Source organism: Myotis daubentonii, chromosome 11, assembly GCF_963259705.1.
Source record: "Myotis daubentonii chromosome 11, mMyoDau2.1, whole genome shotgun sequence".
In the NCBI taxonomy this organism is placed as follows: Eukaryota; Metazoa; Chordata; class Mammalia; order Chiroptera; family Vespertilionidae; genus Myotis; species Myotis daubentonii.
In genome coordinates this window covers 74,842,177-74,862,555 of record NC_081850.1, presented here as the reverse complement: position 1 = coordinate 74,862,555, position 20,379 = coordinate 74,842,177, and the positions used below count along the sequence as shown (strand labels likewise).

The 20,379-nt window shown below is 41.6% G+C and overlaps 1 protein-coding gene across 15 annotated transcripts in view; it reads left to right on the top strand.

Annotated features, from left to right (window-relative positions):
- Window positions 1–20,379, top strand: part of MAPKAP1 (MAPK associated protein 1) — a 198,286-nt gene that overhangs the window by 77,017 nt on the left and 100,890 nt on the right. For 13 of the 15 annotated variants that reach the window (XM_059658038.1, XM_059658039.1, XM_059658034.1 and 10 more), the window contains 2 exons: window positions 4,498–4,674; window positions 17,180–17,289. In XM_059658038.1, the coding sequence (XP_059514021.1) occupies window positions 4,498–4,674; window positions 17,180–17,289 (287 nt within the window). The remainder of the gene's footprint in view (window positions 1–4,497; window positions 4,675–17,179; window positions 17,290–20,379) is intronic. The other 2 variants (XM_059658042.1, XM_059658040.1) reach the window with 1 other exon arrangement.

Here is a 20,379-nt window from a genome sequence, read left to right as displayed (position 1 = left end):
TAATCTCGAAGGCTTAACTCCTCAGTCATTCCTTCATTCAGGAAATATTTATGGAGTCCTAGGGTCTAGGTATTGAGGATAAAATGTACAAGAGAAATCTAATTATTCCCCCTAAAAATTCATAGTTTCGTGGGGAAGAAGAAATTATCAAATGTATTAGCACTTTGTAACTGACCCATTTCACTTATCATTGTGTACAAGAAATATTTATTGAGTGTTTGCTTTACGGTATACCAGGCACTTCGCTGAGTATACAGTGGTTCATGGAACCACATGTGGGCTCTCTGTCATGAGTTCCACAGTCTAGTGAAGGAAATGGGCAGAAAATTTAAAAAGTTAAGCCAAATAAGGTTTGCTTAAAAACTGAGCTAAGTGCTCTAAAGGAAAGGAATGTTGTTTATGAGAGTCCAGCCTGGGAGTTGTGTTAGGGAGAAATTCCCCAAGAAGGTGATACCAGAGGCATTTGGAGGGGAAGGTCCTGGCAGATGGAACCACATGGCAGGAATCTGTGGCCGGAGGAAGCAGGTTGTGGTCAGGGAACTAAAGAAGGCCAGTGCAGCCAGAGCACAAAGAAGGGAAGAGAAAGTGGAGTGGAGAGAGACCAAGAAGTAGGCAGGGGCCACAGTGGAGATTGAGAGAAAGGGACAGATTCTGGAAATTTAAGAGATAAACATTCACATGACTTAGGAATGAGTTAGATACGGGAAGTGTGGGAAAGGAGAGGTATCAAAGATTTCTGATTTGCACAACTTTGTATGTTGTGCCCTTCACTGATATAGGGAGCATTGGAAGAGTGGGTTTTGTTTGTTGTTGTTGTTTTGGTGTGTGAGGAGGAAGAGGAGGGGCAGCCTGAGTTTGGTCTTCTGCCTATTAATTTGATCAATGTTTCTCTCACACATTGATGTTTCTCTCCCTTTCTCTCTAAAATCAATTAAAAAAACATATCCTTGGGTGAGAATGAAAAAATAATAACAATACCCATTATGGTTTTTTTATGGGTACAGTGTGATTCAGGCTACACATTCATATATACATTCATTCAACAAATATTTGTTAAGTACTTTCTAAATGCCAGCCGCTTACTCTTCAGTGAGGAAGCAGAGACAATAGGATCCTGCTCTTTAGGAGAACATAGATGCATAAATAAGAAAAGGAGCAATATTATACGCAGAAATATCAACCAAGTTCTGGAAGACCACAGAGGAGAATCACTTTTCCAAATGATTCTCCTAGAGAAATCAATGAAAGCTTTTTATAGATGAGAAAATGGAACTCAGAGAGATTTGGTCACACAGCTGGTTAATGGTTGAGTTAGCATTGAAACCAGATCTGACTGCAAAACCTCTCTTCATTCCACTGAACTATGTCATAAGGAGGCGCCCCTGTTTTCACTGTTTTATAAGTCCCAGATTCTATATTTGGGGAATTCCTGAGTCAGAGACCACAGCTGCCCCTCTTTGTTCCCCTCCCCACTTCACAATGCCACCAATTTCTGATTTGATCAAAGAGTAATGGAACGGAAGCAAGGAGACCGGAGTTCTCTAGACCTGGCTTTGGCCCTATTTAATTGGGTGATCCCGACCATGTTATTCCTCTTTTCTGGGCGTCTATTTCCCAGCTGTACCAGCAAGGAGGTGAAATAAATATCTCTAAGCTTCTAATTTTTTATAATGCACGTGGTTTCCTCCTCCTTTTCAAAGTACGTCACATTTCCATAGCAACACACCATGGCTTTGGCAGAGAGAGGTGGGGGTCAGGAGTGAGGGTTCTTGACTACTTGGGTGTGAATCTCAGCTCTGTCCCTTACATGCTGTTTAATCTTGAGCAAACCGCTTACCTCCCTGAGCCTCAGTTTTCTCATTTATAAAAACACACACATAACAATGTGACGACATAGCTGCTATGAAGATTCACTGAGCTTATGTGTCTAAACCACTGTGCACAATTCCTGGCACTGAGCACACAATAAATGTAGCTAACGATATTAATGGTTATTGTACTAGTACTAATTTGGAGCCTTGAAGCAGTTTTAGAAGTCAAAATACCACAGTAGCTTTTTCATTCATCATTCTTGTATAAAGGCACAAAAGAACCACTATGACCATACACAGATATGGAATACTGTTCAGTCTTTTTTTTTTCCTTAGGCATTCAATTAAGAGGTTTTAGGGTTTGGAGCACTGTTTGCTGCTAAACTTTACTGATAAACCAGAAGAGACTTCCTGTAGTTTGTGTCATACACAGTGAGCCAGTCATTCTCCTCCTTGCTGGGTTCCCAGTGTTGGGTCATGCAGCAGCACTGGGCAGGCACTAGGCAAATGTTTTTTTGAAACAATAAGTGATTTCACACCTTGTATTTAGAACTGGGAAGAATAACAGCACTTGGCAGTGAGTCTTTTGGCTCTCAGATCTAAACCTGTGACATTTGTTGAGTTTGTTTTGAGGGGATTTGTGGGCCTCCCATGACAATCAAAGCAGAATTCTTCTGATACCAATGCTTGGCTTTCTGCTTTGATCAATAGGCTTATTATTTGCCCTTGAAACCTCTGTGATGCTGGGGAATCACAGGCATTCCTCAGGATAATTTACACGGCAATAAATAATCTGTGCTGTCCATTGCTTGCTTCATCAGTGTCTGCCCTGGTCATAAAATCCCGGAGGCTCAGTGGCCCCAAGGCTGGAGCACAGTGGACATGTTAACTCCGGCCACAGATGTATGCACACAGGACTCAGTTTCATTGTTGTTTTCTGGCTAATATTCATCCACACAGTTTATCTTTAAGGATTGACATTACTGTCAAAGTTATTTTCCATCTGACTTTTTATAGTTATCATACCTTTTTTTTTTTTTTACCTCTGTTCTATGCTCAGCACTATATATTACCTCATCTAATCCTCACAGCCACCCCTGAGTTAGGCGATTATACCCTTTTTATAGACGTCGAAACTGAACCTCAAGGAGGTGCAGCTTATTCTCTGAAACCACAGAGCCCATGAGTGATGGCGCTAGGGTTGAACTCAAGTCTTCCTGGACACAAAGCTCATAGGCCCTCCACCAGGACATTTTCTGCATCTGAATGGCTTTCTTCTGCTTCTGCACATGTTTTGTGTTTGTTAGCCTCTTGCGAAGACCTGTAAGTTTCCCATACCATTCAGAGATGAATTTTAAATTAAGAGCATTGCAAATACAGGAAATTTATAGTGACAAACATAGCCAGATTACTTTCTTGTTATCCATCCATTTAGCAGATTTACAGTTCCCATTCATTTTAATCTGTCCTTATTACCTGTTTTATATAACAAATATCTCTTAATCCTGACAGACTGAGTATAGATCACCTGAAGTAGGCTCTCTCTCAGTAAGCAGAATTGCGGCAAAAGATTTGTGAATTAATTGGGAAAATTGCAAATCAGGTAGTCAGTGAAATAATTCATTGTCACATCCAATCAATAAACTTTGTAAATCAACTCATTTAATTCAAAAAATGATCTATATAGATCAAGCAACCAATTAAACAATTAGCATACACTTTGCAATTAATTAATTTAAGCATCAATCATATAATTAAAACTCCAAATTTAAGCTGCAGAATTTAGAAACCCACTGCCTTTCGAACTATTAGGTTCATACTTCTGAATACTAGCAGATTTGCAGTTTCACAATTCAACTTTGGAGCAGGGTATCTAAAGTGTTTTAAGTTGATCTTAGTTTTAAATTGTCTTTATGTTGATAGAGTTTCCCACCCTTTTTCAGCAAATTGACTTTTTAATTCCCCAAAGAAGGAGAAAGAGATGCGTGTTGATTACAAACTGGGAGAGGCTAGAAACTGGGATTACTGACGGGACATTCTAGGGAAGTGAGAAAAGTCCATAAGCAGTTGGTCAGGATAAATCAGGTCATTTGCTTTACTCTGTTAAGTATCCTTGGTGTTTGGAATCAGGTCCTGCCAAGTGAGGCTGATTTTCTTCAGAGAAGGGAGAACTGTATTGATTGTCTTTGTTACTTCTTGAGCTAGAGCAGATATTTTCTTAATCCTGACCATAAATCAAAGTCCACCGATTTCCCCCAAATCATTTTCTCTCTTTTATAGTTTTGTGTATCTCTTTTATGAGACTTATTTTATTTACAATTGTATTATAGCTAATATAGTGATTACTACCCCCCCCCCATATTGTAAGCTTCCTTGAGGACTGTTGCTAACTCTCATCTTTGATCTAAGGGGTTCTGTGTCTTATTTACAACAAGTGCTCAGTAAGTATTTGTTGGAACAACAGAGAATGTAAAGGCTCTTGTTTCACACTGGTTTTCCCCTCTTTGCACTGCCATGTATTTTCTCCTTATCAAATGAAGTGGGATTTGGGGGATCTGAATATAACTGCAGGCTTTGGGGTAAAGGACAGCAGTTTCCCCAGTTTGCTTGCTGTACATCAGGGCTTCTGGTCACCGAGTCCCTTTTTTACCTTGGTTTTCACTCACCTTTTTGGTTTTCCTTTTAGTGAGAATGTCAGTGCCTACTGCCTGCATATTGCTGAGGATGATGGGGAGGTTGACACAGATTTCCCCCCACTGGATTCCAATGAGCCCATTCATAAGTTTGGCTTCAGTACGTTGGCCCTGGTTGAAAAGTATTCATCTCCTGGTCTGACATCCAAAGAGTCACTCTTTGTTCGAATGTGAGTATTGACTCTGTTTGCTTATCTCAGTATCTCATCTCTGCCTTTGGTGTAATTCTGGATTTGATTTTGTTCATTAAATGAATATTTGGTATCTGGAGAGGCCACAGGTAATTATTACTTCCAGCGGGCTGCTGGGGACAACATTCACATTGTGTTTCCTGCCTCTGCACCTACATTAAATACAGACTACTTTGTAGTAGCAAATTGTATTAAGTCGATCTCTGAATGTCTCACCCATGAACTAGACCTCTGGACAGATTGGGGCACTTTGGAGCCTGTGAGGCAAAAATTCTCTTCAAATAGAATGAAAATGTGCATCACAGCCACTTCTCTCTTGTGACTTAACATCCTCCCTTTTCTTGCCAACTTTGTTCAGATCCATTTTGATGTATCCTCTTGGTTGCCTTCCTTTAGGCTGAGCAGAGGTTCTTACCCTGCCTGCCTGTGCCTTTGGCAGTCTGGTAAAGCCTATAAAAGCCCTTCTCAGAGAAGTGTTTGTAAATGCAGAAAATAACATTCACATGACTACACAAGGACTTCTTGTATTTAAAGTTATCAAACTGTTAAATTTGTGATAGAATAATAATATGTATGGTGTTGTTGATACATTGAGTAACAAGATCTGGTAACTCCTGAAATTTGGTTTCAAAGGCAGTGATTGTGATATTGGAGACGTCTGCACCAACTGGAATGTGCTATCATTATATCTGTGATTTCTGTTCATGACAACTCACCAGCACTGCTAAAAACATTGTGATTTGTTGACTATAATTCAAGAAAATGCTAAATAGCTAGTGAAAATAAGAATGTAATTTTTATTCATTCAAGTCTACAGAGCACCTGAGTTTTACCCATAGGTCCCCATCGTTAGGGGAAAGCCAGCAGTATTTTCTCAGCGCAGCTTAAGCTTTTTAGCCAAGGTGGCAACAGTCCTCCTGGCCATCTCCTGGGAACAATAGCGATCCCTTTGGCACCCCCTGCTGTTAGTAACCAGCAAATTCACTCTTCAAAAGAGTGCTTTCGAGGACTTTTCTACCTGTCTCTTTAAAACATATTGCCTTTGTTTCAGGATTTTACTAAAAATAGGGGTATGCTAGCTATGATATATGAGTATTTTGTGTCTTTCTATCCTTGAGCAAAAAATGGATACCTGGGTTCCTGTGGGTGAGCTGGGGTGACGCTTCAAGGTTTTATAATTGCCATTTCATTTCTACGATGAAGTCATGTTGAGTGTATATAACAGCAAATATGTTCCTTCTTTTTACTTTTCAGAGGCACTAAAACAACAACCTTAAAGAATATTTAAAGTAATTTAAAAGCTATCTAATGATTCCTCATCCTAATATAACTACTTTCATTTTTGTACAGTCATTTTCATGTGTATATACATACAGTTTCAGTTCTAGCAGATAGATAGGTAGATAGATATAGATATAGTTATTTTTACTTCACATTATATTACAAATTTTTCAATATCTGTTCTTAATTCCTGCATCCTACATTTATTATGTATCAAGGATCTAGACATAGACAACCCCTGTGCTCATGGAGCTTATGCTCTATTGGGAAGATAGTTATCAAATCATTAATATGTGACGAGCATGACAACAGAAATGGATGCAGTGGATGCCTGTCATAGGATGTTTAGATTGTTTTCTTGTTTTGCTTTTAAGTGATTCTATGATAGTCCTTGTTTATATCTATTTTCTTTCTGTTGAATAACTTCCTTAGGATAATTTTTTTGTTAGTAGGATTATTGGGCAGAGTAGAAACGTCTCTAGACTCTCACTTTGTGTCAATTTACAGTGCAATGTGAGCCTTACATCACAAGGTTTCATTAGAAGATTTTTTTTTTTACTTTAAAAGACACATACAGTGGCATTTCAATCGTTTTCCACTTGCATTGATATTACCTATTGATTACATAAAAGAATTGTTCTCATTAACACATAATTTTTACACATAGATGTTAACATATGATCATAGTAGTGTTTTAAACTGAAAGTCCTTTTTAAAACAATAGCTTTCAAATCAATGATTTTTAGTAGAGTAGGGTTGGGAGTGGAATGGATAGAAGTGTTTTACTATGAACCCACCTTCCCGGGAATGGAGGGAGTGGGGAAAAGGCAGAGAATAACAATAACAGCTTTAAACTTAATACTTCCATTCTGTACTTTCACTCCCAAACATTCAGACCGAATCAATCCTTTTACTATTTTTAAAGTTCGGGAGAGTTTATTCCACATGTCTGGAGTGTTTCTGAAAACACGAGGTAAAGCAGAATCTTTATATGTGAGCATTTAGAACAAAGGTGTCACTGAATTTTGTTTCTTTTTCTCAGTTGTCTGAGGAAATAGTGCAGATTACTGACCATTTGCCCTGTGTATATTTTATTGATTCAGCAACCTCCCATTCACCTTTCTGGCCTATAGTCTAAGTTAGAAATTTTTCTCCTGCAAACGCAGGACAGAGCAGACCTTCAGGAGTCTCCAAGGATGTGTCCAACCTTTCAGAGAGTGAAGTCCCAGCAAAATAAGTGAAGCCATTGCTCCTTCTCTTCATTTCCCCCCTTCCTCCTTGCATCTTTCTCCCAGTGGAAAAGGGATAGGAAGTATATAAACAGGAGTCCCTCGATTGCTGACTGCCAGCTACTCTGAGCTTTATGGGAAGAAAAGTCAAAACCAATAAAATGGACAGAATCCCCCTAGATCAGAAGTCAGTAAGAGCAATTAAACAGCCCTCATATGTACAGTTTTACTTAAAACGTTTATTATATCAGATGGACATGGGAAAGGAACTGTTCTAACTAAGACTGCGGAGCAAATAGAATCCAATCCGGATTTTGCTCTTTCGGAAAGGGACCACTGAGTGGGCAGACGGTGGTAGCACAGGAACCGGGCTGCCTCGGGCAGTGTGGCCCAGAGGGCTCCCAGAGGCTGCCTTGGCATCTCTGGCTCTGCATAAAGGGGAAGCTCAGATGCCTTTTAAAGAGGCGAGTCCTAGGTTCCTTGCTCTTTCCTGTATGAGGGGTTTTCAAAAGGGTGGGTAGTTTTACTGTAACTTCTTGACTTGATCTCCAGTACAACCCAGATGACCAGACCGTTATGAAAGGGTATCATTAGTTTGAAGCCTCTCTACTTTTATGTGATTTGCTTTGTGGTCTGGAGAAAACAAAATAAAAGAATACCAAAAGAAGAAAATTAGTATTTTTGCACACACACGATTCTGTAACCCCAGTAGCCATTATCTGATTTATTGCTTATAAGCACCTCTTTTTTTTTAACATATAGACAGAGGGTCCCTGGTTTATGATGATTCCACTTAAGATTTTTTGACTACCTGGCTGGTGTGCCTTAGTGGTTGAGATCAACCTATGAACCAGGAGGTCGTAGTTCAATTCCCAGTCAGGGCACATGCCCAGGTTGCAGGCTGAACCCCAGTAGGGGGCATGCAGAAGGTGATTCTCTCTTATCATTGATGTTTCTGTCTCTCCTTCTCCCTTCCTCTCTCTGAAACCAATAAAAACATTTTTTAAAAAAGATTTCTTTTACTTTATGATGGTGTGAAAGCAACATACATTCAGTACATATCCAGTAGAAACCATACTTCAAATTTTGAATTCGGATCTTTTCCCAGGCTACTGGTGTACAGTACGATAGCCTCTCATGATACTGGGCAGCAACAGTGAACTGGAGCTCCCACTTGCGCACGGGATCACAAGAGTAAACAACCAGTATAATATACTGTGTTACCTGGATTTTTAAAATATTCTGTTCTGAGTTAGCCTAAGCTAAGCTCAGATGTGTGGTAGGTTAGGTGCATTAAATGCATTTTCAGCCCTGGCTGGGTAGCTCAATTGGTTAGCAGGGGTGGGCAAAGTTTTTGACTCGAGGGCCACAGTGGGTTCTTAAACTGGACCGGAGGGCCGGAACAAAAGCATGGATGGAGTGTTTGTGTGAACTAATATAAATTCAAAGTAAACATCATTACATAAAAGGGTATGGTCTTTTTTTTTTTTTTTTTTAGTTTTATTCATTTCAAACGGGCAGGATCCGGCCCGCGGGCCGTAGTTTGCCCACGGCTGGATTAGAGTGTCCCCCTGATACCAAGATAGTGCATTTGATCTCCTGCCAGGGCACATACAGAATACAGTCAGTGAATGCATAGATAAGTGGAACAGAAAATCGATGTTTCTCTCTCTCTCTCTCTTCCTCTCTCTCTAACATCAATAAATAAATACAAAAAAAATTTAAATGCATTATCAACTTATGATGTTTTCAACTTACGAGAGGTTTATAGGGATGTAACGCCATCATAAGTCAAGGAGCATCTATATAAGCTGCAGATCACAGACAGGTAGTTACTTATGCAAGGTCATCCAGTTCAGTAAGGGTCAGAGCTAAAATAGCATGAAGAATTTAAAAAAAGAGAGATGCCTGTATTCTTTGTAACCAGGCCTGACAGCATGGGTATAAATTTTCCTAGTTATTTGTTATTTGCTCACGTCATACAGGACCAACTGTGTATTGTTTCTTTTCATTCTGTTGTATTAGCAAACATTTTCATTGTCCAGATTGTCCTCGTGTATGGAAATGAGCATATGCAGCCTGTTTAATTTTGTATTTGTAAATCTGACTTGATTCTCTTTTTGGCAACAGCTACTGTCTAGAGAAAAGAAAAGATTTTTCTTTGTCTCTTTAAAGTGGGAGAAATATTGGAGCAAGTAATAAAGATGGAAAGCATTAATTACATACTTCTAAGAATTTAAAGGTCAGACAAGCTAAATGTGTATGTTTTACTCACTGGAATGTCTGTCTGCTGATAGTGTGCCAGGATTCACTTTGTTCCTCCAATAAAAGCACACATTTCAGATAGCCATCAACTTACTTTGGTTTCCAAAAATTATACCAGATTGTTGCTTTAGTTGCTATATATCTTAAAAGTTTAGGGCTCACATTTCTGACATTAATGTGATTTGTTTTATGATCCAACCCCTTTGGCCATGTTTGGTTACTATGTCTCATTTTGATTTCCTCTGTTCTCCCCTCAGCTTATGTTGGAGTCTGTCAGCTGCTGCTATGTACATGTCAGGCTAGTGACTTGTAATGTTTATTAATACAATGTCAGTCTTGCTGTTGAAAAAACTGTGATGCTTCTCAGAAGGTTGCGATAGAACGAAGCGTTTGATTTCCAGAACCTGTCTGCACTGCATGGTGAATACATTCTCAGATGTTATGCAGTTCACTGACCTGACAGTTATGGAACCCCGCCTGGGACCCCATTTCAGCAGGACATATTTGAACAGAAACAGTTTGCAAAACTTTATACACTTAAACTCCTGCCAAGGCAAACTGTTAGCCACTTGAGTTTGTTATAAATACCCAGTGGCAGTGGTTGGAAGTAGCCCACGGTGTGTTTTATATTCTGAACTGAATGTGAATGTCTTTGCGGTTATATAGAGTAGTAAATAATTGAGTTTGATTAGGGAGAGGGACCTCATTATCCCCCACCTGTGCCCAGCTGGAAGGGGAGGGTCGAAATGAAGCCATTAGCTGTCTCTCTTACTGGCATCTCAAAGAGCTCAAATACATCTGTGTCTTATTTTCTTTTCTGGCACAATCAGTCGAGCAAGCTAAGCAGGCATGACCGGATTTGGCAAGTCCCAAGGACTCTGGCAAAGATACACAAGGAGAAGGCGGAGGGCAGTCATTTTGGCTTCTCACTGCCCATTAGTCTAGCGAGTTATGTTTTTGGAAAATGTCTGTTTTGAAAAAGAGTACTTTATCCAATGTCAAACATCGCATACTCATACAATACGCTTTGATCTTTAAAAAAAATTTGTCATTGCGAGGGGAAACAAAATGTGGCATTCGCACTAGTGTAAACTCTCTTTATGGATAAAGTAATACCCAACGGGCTTGCTTTAAAGCAGGCATGCTACAGTTATTGCAAAGCTTTCTCCTGCTCATATATTTTCATTTTCTGCCTTGAAGTGCTAGAGAATGAACATGCATGGAATTGGGACCAGAGCAGGCTGGGAACTAGAGGGGTGTGTCTTCATCTCTGTTATGAACTGGTCAGGACTGGAGAATCGAATGCTACTCTTGGCAACCTTTTCCCACTTCCACAAACTGACACTGGCTCGTAAAACCATGGCATTCTCCAAGGGCTTTTCAGTAGGGACCTTATAAGTCATAGGGTTAGTCCAGAGTTGGGACATTTATAATCAAATTGAACTTGTTACAGGGAAGCTGAACTTTTCCATAGATTGCTCAGTGGTTCTGATCTGGAGGATATGCTCCCTGGAAGTCTCTTCTTCCCAAGCCCCCAGGACTGCCTTCTGGGCTGCAGAGAGGTTTAAAACCAAAGCTTTGGAGTCTGGCTGACCTGGGTCCAAGTCCTGACTCCTCCACTGATTAGCTGTGTAACCCCAGGCAAGGGTCCTAACCTTACCAAACCTTAATTCCTCCTTTATAATAAAATGGGACTGATAACAGCACCTGCTTTTTCTGGGAAGATTAAACGAACAAAGTGCGTCCTCAGTAAATGTTGACTACTGTCATTGTCTCATCATTATGTATCACTTCTTTGTACATATAAAGAAGAGCCCGTAGGTATCATATTAACTTGCTTAGTAAGCATTTTTTATATACAGGTATCGTGTTAGCTACTTTAGAAGTATTTAGCCCTCACACTAGTCTTACAGTCTAAAATTAATATATTTTGTAGATGAGGAGACTGAAAGTTAGAGGGATTATATCATTTACCCAAGGAAGGCAGAGCTAGGACTCCATAGCCGGCTCCGTTGTAGAGCTTACTTCACTGCCTCCTGGTAAACCATCTTTCTGAGCATGGCGTAGAGCTAAATGATGACTGTGTTTTGAGACCTCTCCACTAAGAAGCTTCTCTGACCCCCTCACCTCTACCCGCTGGGTTAAGTGCCCCTGTGCTTTCCCACTTCTCTGAGCTGGCTTCCATCTTTGCGCTCATCACACAGAACTATAATTCTTGGTTTGCTTCTTTTTCTCTCCCACTGGACTGTGCTAGTTGGGTTGGGAATCATATTGTTGATTTCTGAATCCAAAATAGGGTCTTTAATAGATGAGTGACCACAGGTAAATTTCCTAATGCCTCCAGACTTAGTTTTTATAAAATGGATATAATAATAGTAAAATCTGCATTAGTTAATGTAGATTTTTAAAGCTTAATCAGCATCTGGCACATAGTAATTATTCAACAGATAGTAGCTGCTGCTTGCCGGGAGCCGGTCCATCCTTGCTGTTTCAAGGGACCTGGCATATATGGCATACGGCTCTTAATATGTTTGCTCACCTTCTTGGCGCTGTGTTTTAACCAAAGTCACCTCTCTGAGAAAGGTTGAATCCCCAGGTAGGGATTTTCCCCTGAAGTTAGGGAGGGAATAAAACCCCTCAACTAAGTGCCAGGCGGGTAATTAATCCCTTTAACTACGAACAATCATGCTTAAACTACATAATCTTTTCTCCCTGGAATGGAGATAAGAAACGCCCTAACCTTTGTAATAGAGATTGATAGGATTGAATCAACTGGTATAAATACAGTTGTAACAAGACAGAAAGAGACAGAACTCAGAACACAGAACTGAGAACACAGGGCTTGGAAGACAGGACCAAGAGAGACAGAGCCTAGGCACAGAACCTACACAGAACGTTCTCTAGAGACAGAAGAACTTCGCTGGAGAGAGCATGCCGGAGGATCCTGGAGAGGGACTGGCCTCGGAGCCTAGAGACAGAGCCTAGCGGGAGAACATGGCAAGGGATCCTGGACTGAACCTGACTACAGAGATTGGCAGGAGAACCTGACTGAAACCTGGACACTGAACCTGACTGGAGAGCCTGGACAGAACCTGGCTGGAGAACCTAGCGAGGGAACATGGCTACAGAACCTCTCTGGAGATCCTGAACAGAACTTGGCTGGAGATCCTGGCTACAGAACCTGGCTGGAGACCCTGACAAGCGAACCCGGCTATGATGATCAACTGAACGCTGCCTCTGTGACATTCCTTCTTCGCTGACTCCGTCCACACCTTTGGGGACCCCTGGACCCGCTGGGGTTGGACCCCAGCAGCTGCTATTATTGTTATAACTGTTGGATAATATCTTGCGCTTTTCAGATCAAAAGGCTCTTAGTCCCATTGAATTTCTCTGCAGTACCACCATGATTTTTACTTCCATCATCCCCATCCAAAGCCAATGAGTTAAGCTGAGGTGGAACACGCCTGCTTCTCGTTTCCTCTCTCAAAAAGGAAAACCTTGACAATGGAGCCTAGAGTGCTCTCCTTTGAGCTTCAAGGGGGGTTTGATGCCTGGGCCAGAGAGAGGCTGCTTGCTGATAGAGCCCTGCATATTGCCACCATGCCCAGCAGGTTGCACATTGTAATGGCCCTGTGCTGCCGATTAAAAAGCTGTGAGGGTTTCCCTGGCCTGTGTGGCTCAGTTGGTTGGAGTGTCGTCCATACACTGAAAGGTCACGGGTTCGATCTCCAGTCAGGGCACATACCCAGGTTGAGGCATGCAGGAGGCAAATGATCCATGTTTCTCTCTCCCACTTCCTAAAATCAACTAAAAAATAAATAGACATAAAACAACAACGCAAAACTGTGAGGGTTCAGATCCATCCTTCCAAATGAGCAATCTCTACTGAGGGGCTAGGGAATAGGGAACAAGTGGGCCTCTTCTCTTGGAGTGGTGACTTGGGACAAGGGGAACCATAAGAAAACGAACATTTATAAACTCCTGCACTGTTTGCCAGCCTTGGTGCCAGGTGCTTGGCATTCATTGACCCTTTTATCCTCCTGACAGTTGTGTAGGGAAGTGCCCTCCTCATTTCACGGATGCAGCTGAGGTTCCACATGTTGAGGCAATATTCGGTTAGCCATGGAACCAGGATTGGAACCAAAGGGATTTAACTCCCAGCCCATGCGTCTCCTCTCTAATATGTTGCCTTCCAACTTGGGTTCTGGTTCCAGCTCGCTCCCTATAAATAAGCTTTTTAGATAAAGACCTGTGCCCCTGCTTCCCCTCTGTGCCCCATCACTTCTAGTTTAGTGCTTAGTAGAGAAATGCTTGTTGTGTTAGGTTAATGCTGGTATAAACACTTCCTGCTGGTAACTGGCTTTGCACTGGGACAGCGTTGAATTCCTCAAGTGAGAAATCTCTTTTTAAAACGCCCATACGTTTCTCAGTGGTTACGAGACTTGACAGGACCTAACTTTGAATTGACTGAAGCACTCCTGGCCGTTTAGTCAGCTCCCTGAAGTGGCGCTTCAGTCTACAGCCAGCGCAGGCAGCCCAGGGAGCTGCGGCAGGGCAGCTGCTTCTCAGTGGCAGTGCCCTAGGGTGCCCTGCGCTGGCAGAAAACAGGCCGTCTGCCCACCAGAGGAGCAGGAGGAGGAGCAGTTTCTGCGTCAAGACTCTGGGTTTGCGGCCCCCCTGCCTGCCCATCGTCCACCTGTCCATCTGCGGGCTAGTCTCCACCATCCCAGGTCACAACTCCGAGACTGGAATGCAGCGCCACGAGAAAGGGAGGCAGGACGAGCGCCCTTCCCACCTGCCACTCGCATTTCCCCTAAGATCCTGGTCTTCTCAATCTCAGGCCCAATGCTCAGCATTGAATAAAAGCAGCCTTAAAAGATGTATTTCAATAGACTTTTTAGAAAGCCCATAAAAAATCCTGGATATGAAGAAATGAGGCATAAAACTCAGAATGTTTGGAAGTCAAGCTGAAAATTGTGGTAGCAAGTCTCCCTATCCATTTATTAAATGGGAGCTGAACTTAACAGTTGCACCTCGATGGGTTCTGAGAAGCACTTCCATTCTGTACTCTTGTGTTTTAGAAACATTTTACCCCCGTAAGTGCTGTAGACTTGGAACAGGGTCCAAAGTTGGCACCCATCTGAAGGGAGAGAAGTGTGGAGTGCGAGACTGACCCGGGGAGACTTTCATTAGGTCTGCCCGAGTGTGCAGTGTGTGGGTCGCAACCCCGCTCTCCTTTTAACGTGCACGTGTTTACCGCAATGGAGCCCCAGAGGAAGATAGCGCGCACCCGAGAAGGCACATTCCGAGCCGTGCGTGCCCCTTCCCTTCACTGTTGTTTTCATTTTCCTCTCGTGAACCTTGCTACCCTGGCTTCAGCACGGAGGCTGTAAAGGAAGATGGAGAGCCGAGTTACCTCAGAATGATCACTATCGTTAACATTCACGGGTGGTTCACTTATCATTCCTGACTGCACAGACATGGCAGCCGCTCGGAAGCGTCCGCAGGTGTAGCATGGTGATACATATTACATTGTGCCACAATGGATTTATGTATTCTGTAACAAAAGAAAAGTGTAATGAAAAAATACAGAAGGTAATCCTTTATTCCTCCACCACACAATTTATCAGTAATGCCTGTGGATGAGAAGTGCCAGGGATTTCCTCGGCTCGCTCTAACCTTGTCACCCAGGTACGTTTTGGTAAAATGGCAGGAAAATTCAGACCAGGGATTTTCCCCCGCTCAACAATCTTTTAAAAGGACACTTTTAATTTATGGAAGTTAGTCCAAACACAAGGCTTCCTTTTGAGCTTTTAGTCTGCCTGTGCTGAAAAAGATAAACATATTGGTTTGAAATAATGCTATCAGCCAGCGGCAGATTAGGAGAGAATGTAAGCAATTTATAAGCAGACACATCTAAAATAGTTCAGGTGGAACCCAGGTGCATGGAAGTTCGTGAGACCCAGCCCAGTGCAGTGTGTGAGTACCCGAGAACTTGTGTTCCCTTTGAGGCCCTACTCATCCATCGCCCAACATATTGTCACAGATGGAGCGCACCCTGGCTTCTGAGGGGAGAGCAGGGGAAGCAAGTCTGAACGCGGATGATTGGCATTCGTTCCAAACACACACTGGCCTAGCGCCAGAGCAAATACCCCCAAGTTTATAAATGCACAAGGCACTTTACATTTCAGTACTCTTGCCAAAGTATCACTTACTGCATCACTCCCTAAATATAGTTTTTAAAAAAAGAGCTATTTCTTATTTTGCTTTGATCAGTAAAATAAACTTTTAAAGATTGTTCTGGGATGGGGTCCAGCTTCTGAGGTAAAGAATGGCCGTGGCTCAGGCTGATTCAGTAACAGAGTGTTCAGTAAAATTAGCTTGACAGTTCTCAGGCCTGCTGTTCGATAGCAAGAACTTGACCAAGTTAAAATGGATGATCGTGCTGGCTAGACCAGCGTCGGCTTTTGCTTTTTAACAAATGGAATGTCAAGGATTAAACAGCCAGCCGTGTGGCGAGGAGGGGTGTGGAGGTGTCTTTGTATTAGGGAAGCAAATTGGGTCCTTGGTTTGGAGATCAGCCCCTAGCCCCTGTGGCGAGCCAGCCACCTGGTTGGGTCCAAGCTAGGGCTAAGGCCCCTTCAGCCTCCCCTACCACCAGGAAGCTCTCCCCTGGCTTAGCTTGGGGCTTGGCTTTTGTTTCAGATTCCTTGTCAGTCTGAAGTTCTGCCATGTTTTTTGGCCACGTGCCCCTTTGAGATTCTTATGGGGAATGGGAATGCAACCAGACTCCTTGTGGCAATTCCCATGCTCCATAGTTGGAAACTCGGGTCCCATTTGTTACACGAGCTTCTTGGAATTGGCCCGTTTTGTCCCAGTGCCCACGCATAGTGAGGAGTACTTGTGATGCTTGTTATTGCAATTACCAGTCTTAGCGAAGTTGTGTCTCAACAAAGGTGGGCTTCTGTTTTTAGGGCACTTGTTCCTTACCAGTTTTTTCCTATCTAGATGTGAACCCCACCCCCCTTAGGTTTGATTGGCTACAGGCTTACAAGTAGTGATATGTTCGTATTTTGCCTTGTAATTATTTATGCTTCAGCTAATATTTTGTTTGACCTTTTAGGACTAGGTAGATTAAAACATTCCTACTGAAGTGTCCCTAGAGTATATGTATTTTTAAAATATATAAATATAGGGTGTTTCTTTTACTGGCTAGTTAAGAAGAGCATTTTCTTTTCCTTATTCTAAATTGCTTTGGGCTGTCAGATGCCCCCGCCCCCATACACACAAACACATACATGACATTTTTCCTCCCAGGCTCCATGAGCTTTAATATGATGGCAGTGTCTGCCTGCAGTGACATCTACTGACACAAGCCAAGTTTATCGTTTGTCAATCCTTGCTGCAGGATTTGGCTCGGGAGCCGGTATGAGTGACCCACACAGACCAATTAGATTCAATTTGAGATAAATTAGAAAAACCTTCCATAACTCTGACCTCTCTTTCACTTGGGACTGTTCATACTAGAATGCTTTTCTGCCTCTATCTCCGCCTCTCTCTTATTAGAAGTAGCTTTTTTCAACCTGTTTTTAAATAATTGGCACTTCGATGTACACTTACTAAAACTTTCTTAAACACAGTGAAGATTGCAATATGCCATCCCTCTGGTTGAGTGTTGGTGATGATTTAATATTTGTCTTTTCCTACAGAAATGCTGCTCATGGATTCTCCCTTATTCAGGTGGACAACACAAAGGTCACCATGAAAGAAATCTTGCTAAAGGCAGTGAAGAGAAGAAAAGGATCTCAGAAAATTTCAGGTAGCATAGTTAAATTATACCCTGGTAATATAAGCTAAAACCTTGGTTAAAAGTGCTTGGTGTGTGCATGCGTGTGCTTGCATGTGCATATGTGCATGTTTGTGTGATGGCTGGCTTCTAGATGTTCCAGATATTGCTGCTAGAAAGTTTGTTTAGCAGGTCTATAGTAAACAAAGTGATTTATTTTTATCTTTTTTGCTTAATCCTCACCGAAGGATATTTTTCCATTGATTTTTTAGAGAGAGTGCAAAGGAGGGGGGAGAGACAGAGACACACATCGATTGGTTGCCTCTCACATGCACCCTGACCAGGGCAGGGGATTGAACCTGCAACCAAGGTACATGCCCTTGACCAGAATAAACCAGGGACGCTTCAGTCCGCAGGTCAACGCTCTATCCACTGAGCCAAACTGGTGCAAGCATGTCAAACTCGCATGCTTGGGCTAGGGCAACAGAGTGATTTTTAAGTTGCCCCTAAGCCTAAAGAAGGTACTGGGTCAGTGGTATAAATATGAGAAGAATGTGTTCATATTGGTTATGAAGCTTTGTCATTAATAATTTGTGATAGATTAAGACAAAGCTACTTGAGCTTACTATTAGTTGGTGTAAAACTGTCTTGAAAACCAAATCAGTCCTAAATTTGCAGTAATTCTTCTAATTTCATGTTTTCACATAATTTTCAGTGGAGGAAACTTTTAATTTGTAGTGCTTGCAGTATGAAATAAAAGGGGAAAATGCATTTTTACCAAACGAGGACAACTGTAAAAAAAAAATTTTTTTTAAAGATAAATCAATTGATTCACAGAAATGTCTGTTAATCTCTAATTTCTCATTACCCAACTTTATACAGAAATTAAGCTTATGGCATTAGCTATGGTATTTAAAGAATATGGGAAAAAAATATTACCAATATAGAGAAAGAATTATTTTGAAAAATAGCTAAAAGGTTTGTCAGACCACAGACATCTTTAATATAAATCAACCTACATATGACATGTCAGGTATCTTAGCTTTGTAAGTAAATGAAACTTCTTAAACACCTTTGGTTTCATCTTTTGGAAAGGAAAAACATCATTGTTCAGGTTGAAGAAAATAGGTTTGTGTTCTTTTTAAGGGGAGGCATATAATCTGTTCCAGATTTAATTAGCTATCTTTAGATGAAAGCTGAAGTTTTAATAAAAGTTAGAAGAGATAACACAGTGAAGGACACGGATGAGCTGTCTCAAGGCCATATTCCAGGGGAACGATAAGAGCTGTAAAAAATGGCAGAGGAGAGCAATTGAATGGAGCAATGAAAATCTGATTCTCATAAAAGAGAGAGAGAGAGAGATGCTGGTAGGGGCGGTTGTAGATGAGACCTGCTAGCGTCTGCAAGCAATTTGGATGCTTGCCAGGAGTCATTGTTCACCCTCGGCTGTGGCGGCTCCGTCCAGATGTGCCAACTGCACGTTTCGGCTTTTGCCAGCTGACTGCGCCGTTTGATAACCAGCTCTCTGGATGCCCATCACTGGCCGCAGAGATAGAATTAAATGATGATGATCTTCCCACAAGTTGGGAGAGGAAACAATGCATATAAATCTTGATTTCATCTCAGCATGAGAAGTCTTTATCCATCATCACTCATAATGAACAAGTCGTTAGCTGGGATGAATGGTGTTCTGGTTTTTCCAAACACCTCTTTTGTTCATTTTTTGGGTGACTTTTATCCATTGCATGGGGGTCAAACCTCTTTGCATTTAGGGATGATTGAAGAGGCATACCCTCCCCTTCCCAGGGGAAAGTAGCTACTTTGGAGTTCTAGGTGCCAATCGAATAGCATTTAAACAGCTCCAGATATGTAAAGATATTTATTAAGCATTCATCTGCCTTTAGGGTCCTTATTTTTTCTCATGTTTTGTTCCTGAATTTTTTTACATAACAGTGTATTTTGTGACAGATCTCTTATAGTCTAAGATAGCATTATTCTGAATTATCCAAGAGGAGGTAGAACTAACTTTTTAAACCTTCTTAATAGAAACTGTGCTGTCACAGATAGACCATAAAACTTCCTGAGATACCGCTATCCCTCTGTCCCAGCCATCTCCGTCCAATTGGATACCTGTTTTCTATGTTTATCCCCAGCAGCCATGTTTATCATACACACATTTATTTACGTTCTCCTCCATATGCATGTCCTGATATTTCCATCAGAGTCTTTGCCATATCCTTGGCCAAGAGTTAGGACTCGTTATCCGAAAAACGGTGACCTGCATTATTTATTCCTTTCATACTAGGGAAGTTGATTGAGATTGGTGCATTTACATAAATTACTGTCCATTTTCTTCATCCAAAAAGCTTTTTAAAATAAGAAGCCCTTGCTATTCCTTTATTAAGTCTGGCCTCATGAAATAGAAGGATCTGCAGTTTGGCAAAGAAGTTTAGTTGACATCAATTTGGGAAAGGCAGGGTGTATTTTGTATTGTTGAACTTTGTATTGTGGAGTGGACTTGTTTTGGAGGGTGATTAATGAAAAGACAAAAATCCTCTGGTCAGAGGCAAACACAGATACGTTTACTTAAAAAAGAGAAAAAATTATGTTAATGCTCACAGTTGGCTGTGAAATACTTATTACTTACCCATTATGACACATGAACTTAGTTATGAACTTGGTGGCAGATGTCAGGCTAGCATCGCTCATCGGAACTTCCTAAGCCTCTAGCACAATGACCTTCTCAGTCTTTGTAAGAGAGTGCCTGGCACCCCTGCATTAGAGAGCTCAGCCCTCTCTTCAGACAGCTTTCACCTGTTTGAGTTCAGAAACGCACTGGTCTCTCTGCTACTCTTCCCTGACTTCAGTGAGAGGGGAGACATACCACTTGAGATTACACGTGTGCCATGTGGAGGTGCCAGTTCTCGCTCTGTTGGTTCATTAGGGGTTAGTTGCCTTTGACAGGCTGACAGTGAACTTCTGTTGCTTACCCACAAACCTTTAACTTCATCTTTTTTCCAGACTGACGACTCTCCTTTTAATAATAATGATAAATTGAAAACTATTTCATTATTAGACCAAGATGTAGGCCTCATGGCTGTCCTATTGGTTAAATACTCTGCT